We start from the raw sequence: 14943 nt of genomic DNA on the forward strand, positions 1-14943 counted from the left end.
GGGAGGGGTATAACGCCAAGCAAAATAAGTCAGGGAAAGACAAATACCACATGATTTCACTCATATGTGGAATTTAAGAAACAAAACAAATGAACAAATGGAAAAAGAGACAAACCAAGAAATAGACTCTTAACTGTAGAGAACAAAATGATAGTTACTGGAGGGGGAGACTGTTGGGGGGGTGAGTGAAATAGGTGATGGGGATTTAAGAGTCCATTGATCATGATGAGTATTGAGTAATGTGTAGAATTATTAAATCTCTATTTGTACACCTGAAACTAATATAACACTGTCCATTAACTATACTGGAATTAAAATAAAAAACATATAAATAATTTCTGGAAAGCTTCTTGTTTGAGGGAAATCTCTGCCTTATATGATACATAACCTAGTGGACTTGTTCCTAGAATATTAGCCTTCCACAGGATGGCCCATGTGTTTGGAATATAAACTGAGCTGCTTTTAAAGACACGGTCCCCTTAAATAAGTCTGGTAAGCTTACTTTGTTACTCTACACAACTGGTAACGTGAAATTTTTTTCATGTAACCCAACAACTTTCTTACATATTAATTCTTTCATTGACATTTAAGTTATCAAGTTCCTATACTATAGGTTACTATTTTTGTTGATAGGAAATTATTAAAGGAGCCAGTGTTGTTTCTAAAAATTTCAACATGCCATTTTCCCAGCAATGTTCAGACATTAAATATGTTAACATAGGAACATGAGGATACTGGCCCATGGAAATACTTCTGAGGTAATTTTACAGGAGTTTTATTGGACTCTCAATTCAGTTTTATTGAATACTCAGTTATTGGGTATATTCCAGTAAATAATCACCATAAAAACTCCTGCCTTAATGGAGCTTGGACTCTTCACCAGGAACATATATCTGTACTTTTGTCATGGTTTTATAGGACCATATGTCTACGTGTGTCATGGGTTAGTGTTGTGGTCATGCTGAGGTGAAATTGTCATGAACAAGAATGGAATCTGCAAACTCCTGCTGTTCCCTGTGGCTGGAACATCTTTTGTCTCATCTTTCCATGACTGTTTTCTTCTCACCCTCTAGGTTTCAGCTCCATTGTCTACCTCCTTTGACTGACCTCCCTGAACTGCCCATCTAGTGTTGCCAATCCTTGGAGCAGTTGTTACATCAGATCATTGTTCTGTTTTCTCGAAAATCACTACCTAATGTTGGTTTACTTACCTCCTTGTGTATTATCTTCTCCAGAACTAGAAGGTAAGCTCTATGAGAGCCAGCAAGTGCCTGGTAAGGTTGCCCATATTGAATCCCCAGTGGCTGGCAAAGCATTTGACACACATGTTGAATAAACAAAGAAACCTTGATGTCACTATGGAAGTGTAAAATAGTGCTACTCAATAGAAACATAATGTGAGTCACATGTGTAATCTAAAATTTTCTAATAGCCAGGTTAAGAAAGTGACAAAGAAACATTAAATTAATTAATTTAACTAATTTTAATAATTTAGTAATTTTAGTAATGTATTTTATTTAATCCAATATACCAAAAATGTCATAATTTCAACATTTCGTAGTTTACATAATCAGTGCAAGAATTTTCAATGAGATATTGTACTTTTTTATATTGTCCTCAAAGTTCAGTGTGCATTTTCTCCTATTACTACATCCCAACTCAGATTCTAAATTTTCTTTTTAAATACTTGATTGACACTTAGATTTCATCAAATTTAGATTCTATAATTGAAAGAGTAGATTCACATATTCAGGTTCTCCCACATATTTTAAAAGTTTCCCAGTAACTGTATGAGGATAATTTCTTAAATTTTAATTAGAAGTAAATAAAATTAATAATTCCGTTTCTGAGTCATACTAGCCACATTCCAAGTATTCAGGCACCACATGTGACTAAAGACTATAGCATTTGGGCAGTCCATCTCTAAAAAAAAATGTTTAAATTGCAGTGTTAAAATACACGTGCTATATTGTTTAAGTGTGACAATCATTTGAAAATCTGTCTGAAGCAATTTGTTACTAAAGGTAAAGCACCAACATATATTTTAAAAAGTAAACCATTATTCAGGAGGCTGGAGAAAATATCTGCCAAAAAATATACCTGATAAGGGACTATTATCCAAAATATACAAAGAACTGTTAAAGCTCAACAATAAGCAAACAAAAAACCCAATTAAAAATGAGTCAAACACCTTAACAGACACCCGACCATATAAGATGTTCGGACGGCAAATAAGCATATGAAAAGATGCTCCCCAACATATGCCACCAGGAAAACGCAAACCAAAACAGCGGTGGGCTGACACTTCACACCTGTTAGAATGGCCAAAATCCAGACCGCTGATAACATCAAAGGCTAGTGAGGATGTGGAGCAACGTAGCTCTCATTCATTGCTCTTGGGAATGCAAAATGGCACAGCCACTTTGAAAGACAGTTTGGTGGTTCCTTACAAAATGAAACATACTCTCACTATATCATGCTCCTTAGTATTTACCTAAAGAAGTTGAAAAATTATGTGCATATAAGAACCTGCATGTGGATACGCGTAGCAGCTTTATTCATAACTGCCAAGTCTTGGAAACAATCAAAATGTCCTTCAGTAGATGAATGACATAAACTATAGTATGTCTAGACAATGGAATATTTTTCAGCACTAATGAGAAATGAGTTATGAAGCCATGAAAAGACATGGAGGAAACTTAAATGCATATTACTAAGTAAAAGAAACTGATCTAAAAAGGCCACATACACAACTATATTCTGGAAAAGGCAGAACGATGGAGACAGTAAAAACCACAGTGCTTGCACAGGTTGGGGGCTTAGGGATGTGGGAAGAAGGTGAACAGGCAGAGCCCCGAGAATGCTTAGGGCTGTAAAAATGCTCTATGATATTATAATGAAGGATACACATCATTATACTTTGTCCAAACACACAGAATGTACATCAAAAGTGAATCCTAACATAAAGTATAGATTTGGGTGATTATGATCTGTCAATGTAGGTTCATCCTTGGTTTAAAAATGTGAGTGATATTGATCATGGGGGAGGCTGTGAATGTGTGGGGGCAGGAGGTACATGAGAAATCTCTGTACTTTCCTCTCAATTTTGTTGTAAACCTAAAACTTCTCTTAAGAAAATCTTAAAAAAGATAAACCCAAACTGATCCAAAACAAAAAAGCAACCATTATTAATTGAGAACATTGTCAATTGAGAACATTGTCAAGTTGTCACTGTATTAAGTTCGATCATTTTTATTTGCTTGTTCAGTGGGAAACAGATGAATTTTTAATAGCAAGTCTACCCGGAATGGTACATCACCCATAGTCCATGTATCTATGCAACCACCCAGAGTGGATGGACATTATTACCGTGCCATTAACAAATGCAACAATTAACACTTACTATTGTAACATGACTTTATCAGGCCTTTATAGCAACTTGTTTGTCTACAGAAAAACCAGTCTTTTATAGAATCCTCTACCTCAGACATTTCTGGGGAGCCTACTTGATAGAAACATAATGTGTTTATGTTACTAAAGGTAAAGCATCAACATATATTTTTAAAAGTAAACCATTATTCCTACCTACAGGGGTCTGTGCATCAACTGTGTGTGCTGCAGTTGCTACTCGGAGAGGTGTACAGTGTAGGGATTCTTCATGATGCAGTATTTTTATTGCTTTTTTCTTTTCTAAAATCTGTATATGTTCATGGCAGTTTGATGCACATACTAACATCTTCTATCATTCTGGTGTGGGGTAGGAGGAGACTGAAAGACAGGAATACTTTAAGAAAGTAATCTCATGAATTATTCACTATGTAAAAGAAGGAAATAAAATTTTGATAGTGTGTGGCCACCACCACTCATCATCTTCAAGTAAAGCAACACCATTTAGATCTGGATAAATTCTGAGCTCCTAATAAGATAGTTCAGGATCTGGATGGATTTTCTCAGTATGAGGAGCATATTTTGGAAGGGGGCTTATTTTTTTTAAGGCCACAATACTATGGAAATAAATACTATGTTCTCATTAAAGGGATGGAAAGAATGAGATTAAATCACTATTAACTAAATTGACAGATTCCTGATGGATAATTTCTTTTTCACTCATGTACAACATTTGAAATGAGAAAACTAAGATACTTTAAGATGCCATTATTTACTTTGTTTTAGTTGGCCAATAATTCCCAAGACAGTACTGTCCCAAAGAGCCTTTGCAATTACTGAAGAGTCCGTAAGATAATTCTTATGTTCCTCAATTCCAAAGAACCACATAACTGCAATGTTAATAGAAACTCCAGAAAAGCGGGTCAAGGTTCATCCCAGGATAATTATCCTATTCTACACTGGGATAAATATGTATGGAAATAGTAGGTACAAATTCAATGCACTGGGCATTAAAGTCAAAATAAGAATGTTGAAAATATTTTTTGAACGCTGAAAAATAATTTGTACTCTAAGTCTGACCATTTGCCAGAGAGAACCAAAGTTGAGAAATTTCTGTTAAAAACATGACTCAGAGGAAAAATTGCAGAGGCTGGTAATGAAGGAAATGATCTGATACCATCCCCAATTGGTTATTCCTAAGATCACATGATCTGGGCATCTTTAAAAGGAAGTTATCTGGATTCAAGAAGGTCATAGCACCTTCCTGAGAGCTACAGCTTTTTTCCTCATCTTGAAGATAATCCTAGAAAGTTCATAAAATGTGTGATGCCTTTGTGGGTACCTGGAAACTTACCTCCAGTGAAAACTTTGATGATTACATGAAAGAAGTGGGTAAGAACTGTGTTGTGGGGTGACTGGAGTTATACCTTTTTCTCTGGGGGAAGAAGGTTTATGGCTGCTTTTCATTCTGGAAGTATTAGCCAGATAGGAAATGCTGCTTTCTATACAGAGGCTATGAAAATAGCAAGTGAGAATCATTTGACTGTAGAAACTTTCTAGACTGAAGTCACAACTGATGCTTTCCTATAGGTGAGCCAATATGAAAAAGGATCTAACTAGAATTTTTATGGCCCACAGAAATGATAAGATTTTATTTCACTGCTAAATGGGGTACCTTTGTTTTACTTGGCTCTTTGCCTGTTGCTCATTCTCTCTTGCATATAAAATAAATAAGACTATATTTATTTCCTAGGAGTCAGTAATTTCTATTTGAAGCTGAAAGCACTGTATTTCTCCTTTTAATGTAATTTTTAAAGTAAACATCTATTAATTAATTACTTTATTTTCTCAACTGTCAATCTGTTAAAATGTGTGGTTGTTTTATGGGAGCAAAAATCTTAATTTCAGGAAATATGTCACTTTAAGGGGTTAAATATTTTTTTGACTAGGAATTACATGGGATGCCATAGGATTATCAAGTCAAAAGGACAATGTTCTTTTAACATAATTTAACATAACATAATTCCTACTTGATAATGGAGGCTTTCCGGGCTTCTAGATTCTGCTAGTATTGCCATTGTGTTGTGTGAATGTTCCGTGGATAATCACTGTGGTGAAGCAAGGGTGTGTGGAGACTGGTTCTCACTCAGACAGCTTCTGCCTTGAAAACCCCTCTCCTCACACCTCTATGAATGATAAGGTGGTATCCAAGGGTAGCAGTTTGGGGGGAGAGGCTTACAAGGGTTAGAATTTAATCTCTTTAAGACTTCACCTTTCCCTAAATCATATAGTATATATTTTTTTCCTCTTCTGTAAGTACTACTATTTTCCTTGTTTATAGACAGGAGGGCATTTAGGGACTTCAGCATAAGTGAGATCTAACTTTCTAGACTATCAACTAGTCATGATTCAATATAATAATACATATGTGCTGATACAGAAAGGTCAGGATTTGAGGCTATTTTGCTCTTGACTCTTAGGAACATTTTACACTTTTAACATGAATCTTTAAATTCTTATGCCAGTATGTTTTAAAATTATAAAGCACTGGTGATAATGAAAGACATTAAGATATCTGCTGGAATTTATTGTTCTGACTGATGATCAGGAAGCAGCTATTAGTTTCATCAGTCAGAGAAGGACTGTGGAGAATGTAATTTTTCCCAAGGTCAGCCAGTCTGGAATTGTACTTGATGTTGCATCCATTCATTATACTGACTCACTCCATGTATGTGAAGTTATACTTCGTAACAGAGCCAGGACTTGATGAAGCGATGTATCTTTCCACCTGCAGCCATTTTCCAGATAGGGAGCTAAAAAAAAGAGCCTCAGCATGGCTTGCTTGTACAGTATTTCTCTCCCTCTTACCCCCTATATCTAATCTTTGGTACAGATAAGTAGTCTTTAATAAAATAAGTAGCTGAGGTTTATATACATGTGTTAAAAAATTCAACACATCCTCAACTGTCATAAATTCTGTATAATACACACAGTGACAGCAAATTCCCACTGTCTACATTAAGTTGTAAGTTGTTCATCCTTTACGTTACTTACATCCCCAAAATTTCCTTTTTTAAAAGAGGGGTTTGCAGCTGAGGTGACTGAGAACCAAAGTATTGAATTTGAAACTTACTAAAATAGTGATTCTTTAAAATTCTGCCTTTTGGAGAAATTAATCAAAATCTTCATTTTGTAGTGATTTGGAAAAGCCAGGAAAATAGGACTTGGCAACACATGCCATGAAATGTGACTTTTGTACACCCAAACATTAATTTTTTTAATGGAGTAACTCTATATTCATTTTCAAAATCCTACTGAGAATTCTGTCTTTGACTATGGATTTTTGTTTTCTAAAAAGGAAAGGTCGAGGTGACCCAAGTGTTTCATGAGTTGAGTAAAATGATAGTTGCTGCCCTAATGATTGAGATGGCCAGTTAGTTTGAGAGTGCAGGGAATATATATATATATATTCCAGAAGACTTAATCTTTTTCAAGATTAATGATGTGTCTTCTATGGAGTTGTATCTGAGACCCAGAAGAAGAAATTTAGATAGACCTACACTTAATCATGCCATGGGTTTCTTTGAATATTAGCCTGCCTTACTTACTTGCAGCTGTTGTTTTATGAGGCTTTTGATTTATTGTGCTGGATTATGAGGCTTTCCTTTCATGCACACACACCCGCCTATACACACTAACCCACCTACACACACACACACACACACACACACACACACACACACACACAAACTGCAGCTCTGACTTCGTTAAAGATGTGAAGGAAAATTGTGAACTTGACATTTTGTTTTTTCTTTTCCCAACTGTAGGGGTGGGCTTTGCCACCAGAAAAGTGGCTGGCATGGCCAAACCCAACATGATCATCAGTGTGAATGGGGATGTGATCACCATTAAATCAGAAAGCACCTTTAAAAACACTGAGATTTCCTTCAAACTGGGCCAGGAATTTGAGGAAGTTACTGCAGATGACAGAAAAGTCAAGGTGAGGAAGGAGGAATTGGAGCAGAATAAAAGCATGGTTTCTAGAAGACTGCTGCCCATAAGAAGCCATTTTGTATAAAAGGAGGAGAAACTATTCTATCACAGGTCAAAGATCCCTGACTTCCTAGATTTAAACCATGTTGCCTTTGATATTTAGTTGGTGAATCTTCTCCTTTTCATTAAGTTGTCTTTATTCTTTTATAAAAGCGATTAATACAATTTGTCATGCAATATATAGATTTGAAGTGAATTAAAGTAACATAACAATGTTAGAGAATGTTTATGAAAGAGTGGATGCAAAAATAGAAAAATTATCTGTAAGATTATCATCTCAACATAAATTTATTACCTATATTTTTATAGTATTATTTCAAGTATGTGTTTTTGTATAATATTCTGATCAAAATATATTCTTTGTATGCTATTGTTTTTGACACTCATTTTTTTTTGTTTTAATTTATCCTTACAATTTAGAATGACTAATGACCTCAAAATATTCCTTCATTCAAAGGTGATGTATTTTTTATTTTGTTTTCCTCTACCACGTATCAGTGGTAATCATTTTTTATTGTGCTCACAGAGCATCATAACCTTAGATGGAGGTGTCCTGGTACAGGTGCAGAAGTGGGATGGGAAATCAACCACCATAAAGAGAAAACGAGTGGACGATAAACTGGTGGTGGTGAGTTTCTTCTAGTTGCTTAACTCTAGACTCTACTGCTGGGTCATCTTATACTCACTATTCTACCTAAAGAAACAGACAGTCATGCCTGCTTACATAGAATAAAAAAGATGATTCTGTTGGGATTATGGTTTCACTCTGGCAATTGCCCTTCATGCTTTTAAGTTCAGTTGAGGTGTGCTGTCCCCCAAGAAGCATTCTGTTACTGTTCTCAGCACACACCCTACGCTATGATGCATTTCTGGTTATACTTCTCACTCACCTTATACATTATAAAGCTCCTTGTGTTTTCCCGGGTCTTTATATCTCCCTAACTTACTATACTATCAAGTATATATAGGATACCAGAATGAATATTTTCAAATAAACTCTTTCCTTCCCAATATTAAAGGAGACAATAAATAACCCATGATTTAGTCCTGTGTTTGACCAATAAATTTTTTTGTGTGTCTAGGAATGTGTCATGAAAGGTGTTACTTCTACCAGAATTTATGAGAGAGCATAATTCAAGGAACATCGAGCTGAAGTTTGCATTGAACTTCCATTGGATATATTGTCCAAACATAAATCATTATTTTCTACTAATTAACAAGCAACTAATTTACCCCAAACTGATTTTATTCAATGTGGATGTGTTCGTTAAATAAAACTTTTTAGATTTAGAAGGCGATGTAATGATTTATTGTGCTGGATCATTTCTTACTCATAATCCAATGAAGGAAATAGAAAACTGTGTTTTTGTTTTGTTTCTCATGTAAGTCACATGATTTTTCATGGTAATCCGAGGCAAAAAATAAATATTCACGAATTTTCCACTGTCTTAGGTAAGAGATGATAAATTTGTTATTACTGAATATGCAGTCCTTCTGTAGCATGTTTACAGTCAAGTAACTATCTCTCACAGACCTAAGGCAGTTTTAAATGTAGTGGAGTGGCCCGCAGCCAGCTGGGCTGAATCCTGCCATTTCACACCTCCCTGTCCTGGAGCACTGAGAAAAAGAGCAGCAATACATTGTTATAGAACAATAAATTTTAGTCTGAAAAATTATTGGTAAACCAAGCTATCACTGGAATCTCTCAAAAATTAAGTGCAAATAATCCCATAATGTTCTTTCCAGAAAAGAACAGCTTTTAATGAGTAATGATGCAAATGTTCTTTGTAGTGGTTTCCAAAATTTTTATTTCTACTAGGGAGCTTTTTTATTAAAGAAAATATTGAGTATGTTCCAGAACTTTTTATTCAAATAAAATCTCCATGGAATCCCAAATTTAAAAAAAAAAAAAAAAAACACTGACAAAAATGATAAGGAGGTTTCCCAAACGGAGGAGTGTGTGTGTGTGTGTGTGTGTGTGTGTGTGTGTATGTGTGTGTGTATGTTTATGTATGTGTTAGAGAAAGAGGATTCTTCTGCCTTTTGTGGAAACTTTGAAGCTACTCTAGAAATTATTGGAGTTCCGCACACATAGATTAAAATTTCTAAACTATATACTTGTATTTTATAGTTAGCCGAAGTCTGTTAGTATGCTGCAATTGCTATAATTCTGCTTGTTATGCTTCCTTTAAAAATAAGTCCATTATTTTCTGAATAGTTATTTTATGCACGACACCAATATATGAAAAGGTCAGAAGAGATGAAATAAGATCCTAATCATAAGAATTTACCTTCTTTGCAAAAACAGGGAGTCATACTTTCACTTTGGGCTAGCTGGAGGATTGAAGAACTCCAAAAGAGAAGACTTTTAGGGACTGATGAGGACAATTCTTAATGAACCAATATTTATTAAGCACTTACTTCCATCCCAGGCACTTTGCATGCTTTACTTCATTTATCATCAAAATAATCCTATAAGGAGATTTTAGTATTCCTGTTCACAGATGAGGAAACGGAGGTTTATAGTTTAAGTGTCTAAAGCTAAATAGGGAATAGACATAAAATCTGAAATTCAAGAAAGCAACAGTGGCTGGGATATACATTTAGGAGCCATCAGTATCCCAGTGGTAATTTAATTCATAAATGGTGATAAGATTATCCAAGGATAAGGGAGACTTAGAAAAAAGAAAGACTTGAAGGCGACCAAGTGGATGTCCCAGCCACCTCAACCCAACATGTTCTACACTGACTTGTTACTGCTGCCACCCTCCACCCACTCCCTCAACCTTGTTCAGCATCCTATTTTCCAAAGCTCAGTGAATGTCAGGATGTTTTGTCTAATTGCCCATTCCATAAATCTTAAAATCATCATTGACTGTGCCTTCCTCTTCACTCTACAGCATCTACTTTATTTTAAAAAAATCATCTATTAACTTAAAATTTTTTTAATGTTTGCTTTTCTCATTCCCAATGCCAATACGACCAAACATTTTTTTTAAATTTTTTATTTATTTTCAGCGTAACAGTATTCATTGTTTTTTCATCACACCCAGTGCTCCATGCAATCTGTGCCCTCCCTAGTACCCACCACCTGGTTCCCCCAACCTCCCACCCCCCGCCCCTTCAAAACCCTCAGGTTGTTTTTCAGAGTCTGTAGTCTCTCATGGTTCACCTCCCCTTCCAATTTCCCTCAACTCCCTTCTCCTCTCCATCTACCCTTGTCCTCTATATTATTTGTTATGCTCCACAAATAAGTGAAACCATATGATAATTGACTCTCTCTGCTTGACTCATTTCACTCTGACCAAACATTTTTTTAAGTTACTTTAGGGCTCTCCTAATAAATCTCCCCCTTTTACTCTCCATTCTCTCTTCTCTTTTCCAAGCCCTATAGACTTCATAAATGATAGGTACACAATAAAAATTTGACCTGGACACACACTGATGAAAACCTTTAAGGGGCACCCACTGCAGCCAGAGAAGGTCCAATCTCTGCACATGGCATTCATATTTGTCTTGTGCTTGCCTTTTCTCATCTCTCTGGAGTTATCATTGCTCCTGTCTTTACACTTCTTGCTTCAGTCATACCAAGCAACTTTCTTTTTTTCTTTTTCTTTTTTTTTGCCTCTAGTTGTGTGTGTGTTCTGCTTCTTTCTGTCTAGAATTCTCCCTTCCCTCATCCTGAAACTTCCTCATCCCTTAACAGTTCCTTCACAAAGTTGCATTTGGTGCCACTTCTCATTATGTGTATTTGTGGATCTAGTTATTTTTGAAAATTTCCTCTTCAAGTTTAATTCTTATTTTTCAGATGGTATGGAAGCATAGAGTAAGAAGATCCATTCCAATGTAAATTTGCTAGATAAGTTGATTTCTTTCTTCTATATTTTCATAAAACTAAGGCCATAGACACAATAGAAAACTTTGAGTATCAGTTCTGAAATTTATCCTGCCTGGGACTTCTTTGAAGCTCAAAGAATTTTCCATTGTCTGACATTGCTTTTATATATATATAGAGAGAGATAGATAGATCTATCTATCTAAACATAGAGGATAATCCTACACTTAAAGGAAGAGAGATAGGATCAAGAGGATACTTCTTAGAAAAACAGATGTGTGGATATAGAGTCAATCTATATATCTTGAAGTGGATATGAAAGGTTCAAAAAGCTATTCACTTATTATAGTTCAAAATAGTTCAAAAAACTATTCACTTAGTCGTTGGAAACTGCGAGACTCAGACAACACAATAGGCCAGCATATCCTTTCTTTTCTCCAATTCCCACCACGACCATCATTAAACTAAAATTTCTGGTTTAGAAATACTTCTTCCAAAGCCCAAAGCATTACTGACTTAAATTTTTCTTTGAAAATGATGCCTCAGTTTTGAACAGGTAACCTGGCGTGCTTAGAATAGTGATTTTCATCCAAGGCATTACTGTGACTTGAACCGTTGTGTGGTATGTCAAAATAAGTTACCACCCATAATAAAGTACAAAAATTTATGAATTATTTTATTTTAAAAGTAAATTACTTAAATCCAACATTAACTTGTAAAGTATTATTTTTTTTCCACAAACTTTTCTTCTATTTGCTTTCTTGAATGGGAGAGAAAGAGGTTATCACTTGTACATGAAAAAATTACTCAAGGGTTTATGAGCACTTGTGAAAGTTATTTCTCAGGCGCATTGCTGCTGAAGGGAAAAATAGATTGTGAAGTCTTGAGTTGGAACGTGTAAACCTCCAAGATGGCTGTCAGGTAGTGGGTTTTTGTTTTGTATTTTTTAAATCTCTGGGGTCTAGCTCTTAAGCAATGTATTTATAGCACTCCTAGCCAGACTGTATGGGTACTAGAAATGGCTGTTGAAGGAGTGAGGCACAGCACTTGGATAGCTTATTAATGACCATCTCTCTAGTTAGTGAGATGTTGAGTAAGAAACTTGAAAAATGAGAAAAAAATGAACCCAAAGCTAGCAGAAGGAGGTAATAAAGATCAGAGCAAATGAATGAAATAGGAAATAGAAAAATGAGAGAGAAAATAAACCAAACCAAAATTTGGTTTTTCAAAAGATCAACAAAATTTAGCTAGCTGGACTAAGAAAAAAAGACAGAAGACTCAAATTACTAAAACCAGAAATGAAACTAGCGACATTACTACTGATTCTTCAGAAATAGAAAAGATTAGAGAACACTATTGTACACCAACAAATTGGATAACCTAGGTGAAAGAACAAATTCCTGGAAATACAAAACCTACTAAGACTAATCCATGAATAAATAGGAAATCTGAATAGACCTGTAACTAATAAAGGGACTGAGTCTGTAACAAAATATCTGATAAAGAAAAGTCCTGGGGGCGCCTGGGTGGCGCAGTGGGTTAGAGCCTTTGCCTTCCACTCAGGTCATGATCCCAGAGTCCTGGGATCGAGCCCCGAATTGGGCTCTCTGCTCGGCGGGGAGCCCGATTCCTCCCCTCTCTCTGCCTGCTTCTCTGCCTACTTGTGATCTCTGTCTGTCAAATAAATAAATAAAATCTTAAAAAAAAAAAAAAAGTCCTGGAGGCTAATTGTTCCACTGGTGAACTCCACCAAATTAAAGAAGAACTAATGCCAATCCTTCTCAAACTCTTCAAAACAAACAAACAAAACACCAAAAACAAAACAACAACAACAACAAAACCAAAAGCAAAAACCTGAAGAAAAAGGAAGACTCTCTAGTTCATTTTGTGAAGCCACATTACCCAGATACCAAATTCAGATCAAGATAGTTGGAAAAAATTAGAGAGCAATATCCCACATAAATTTTGAGGCAAAAATACTTAACAAAATTCTAGCAAACAGAATTCAGCAGCATATTAAAGGGATTATATACCATGACTAATTGGAGTTTATCTGGGAATGCAAGCATGATTCAACATACAACAGTCAATGTAATATACTGCATTATCACAAGAAGGGGAAGAACTCTATGGTCATCTCAAGTGATTCAGGGAAGGCATTTGACAAAATTCAGTACTCTTTCATGTAAAAACATTCAATGGACTAGGAATAGTAGGATACTATCTTAACATAAAAAAAACCAAGTATGAAAACTCCTCACTGAACATTAAACCCAATAGTGAAACCTAAAAGTTCTTCCTCTATAACCAGGAATGAGAGGTGTCAGCTTCTTCTATTTCTATTTACTATGTTACTGGAAGTACTAGTCAGAGTAATTAGGCAAGAAAAAAAGATATTCAAGCTGAAAAAGAAGAAGTAAAATTATTTTTGTTCCCAGATGGTATGATCTTATATGAAGAAAACCCCAGAGATTCCACCCACCTGAAAAAACCTATTAGAATAAGTGAATTCAGCGAAGCAGTAGGATGCAACATCAACACACAAAAAACGGTGTGTTTCTATGCACTAATGATGAACAACCTGAGAAGTAAATTAAGAAAACATCTCCATTAAAATAGCAGCAAAAAGAATAAAACATGTAAGAATTAACAATTAAAGGAATTAACTTTTGGTAAATATTCATACAATAAAAACTACAAAACATTTCTAAAAGAAATTTTTAAAAGACATAAATAAATGGAAGGATATCCCATGTTCATAGATTGGAAGACTTAATATTGTTAAGATGTCAGTATTACCCAAAGCTATCCACAGATTTAATGGAATCCCTATCAAAACCCCAATGACATTTTTTTGCAGAAATAGAAAACCCATTCTAAAATTCATATGGAATCTAGAGACCACAAGGAGCCAAATCCTGAAGAAGAAGAACAAAGCTGGTTTACTCACACTTCCTGATTTCAAAACTTACTACAAATCTACTATAATCAAAACAGTGTAGGGGCGCCTGGGTGGCTCAGTGGGTTAAGCCGCTGCCTTCAGCTCGGGTCATGGTCTTGGAGTCCTGGGATCAAGCCCCGTGCCAGGCTCCTTGCTCAGCGGGGAGCCTGCTTCTCTTTCTGCCTCTGTCTGCCTCTCTGCCTGCTTGTGCTCTCTGTCTCTCTCTCTGTCAAATAAATAAATAAAATCTTTAAAAAAATAAAAAATAAAAAAAACAGTGTAGTACTGGTATAACGATAGACATATAGACTAATGGAATAGAATAGAAAGTTCAGAAAGGGACCCTCATTGTCAGATAATTTTCAGTGAATGTACCCATCAAAGGGTAAAGGATGGTATTCAACAGAGGGTGCTGGAAAAGATACCACATGCAAAAGAATGAAGTTGGACCCTTACTTAACACCATATGCAAAAATGAACTTAAATGATCCATGACCAAAATATAAGACCTTAAACTACAAAATTCTTAGAAGAAAACAGGGTAAAACTTCATGACACTGGATTTGGCAATGATTTCTTGAACATGAAACCAATGACACAGGCAACAAAAGAAAAAATAGACAAATCAGACTTCATGAAAATTAAAACTCTGTGTGTATCTATTGTGTTGATATATACTACTAACACAGTAAAAACTCAACTCACAGACTGGGAGAAAACATTTACA

At 35.4% G+C, this 14943-nt stretch overlaps 1 protein-coding gene across 1 annotated transcript; it reads left to right on the forward strand.

Moving 5' to 3' along the window:
* The first annotated feature begins 4636 nt into the window (after positions 1 to 4636).
* Positions 4637 to 9333, forward strand: FABP4 (fatty acid binding protein 4). Its single transcript, XM_080802658.1, has 4 exons — positions 4637 to 4779; positions 7215 to 7387; positions 7967 to 8068; positions 8523 to 9333. Exons 1-4 carry the CDS (start codon positions 4707 to 4709, stop codon positions 8571 to 8573), a joined length of 399 nt encoding a protein of 132 aa, XP_080658784.1. The 5' UTR covers positions 4637 to 4706; the 3' UTR covers positions 8574 to 9333.
* The last annotated feature ends 5610 nt before the right edge of the window (positions 9334 to 14943 follow it).

The sequence above is a fragment of the Martes martes genome, assembly GCF_963455335.1.
Source record: "Martes martes genome assembly, chromosome: 4".
Classification (NCBI taxonomy): Eukaryota; Metazoa; Chordata; class Mammalia; order Carnivora; family Mustelidae; genus Martes; species Martes martes.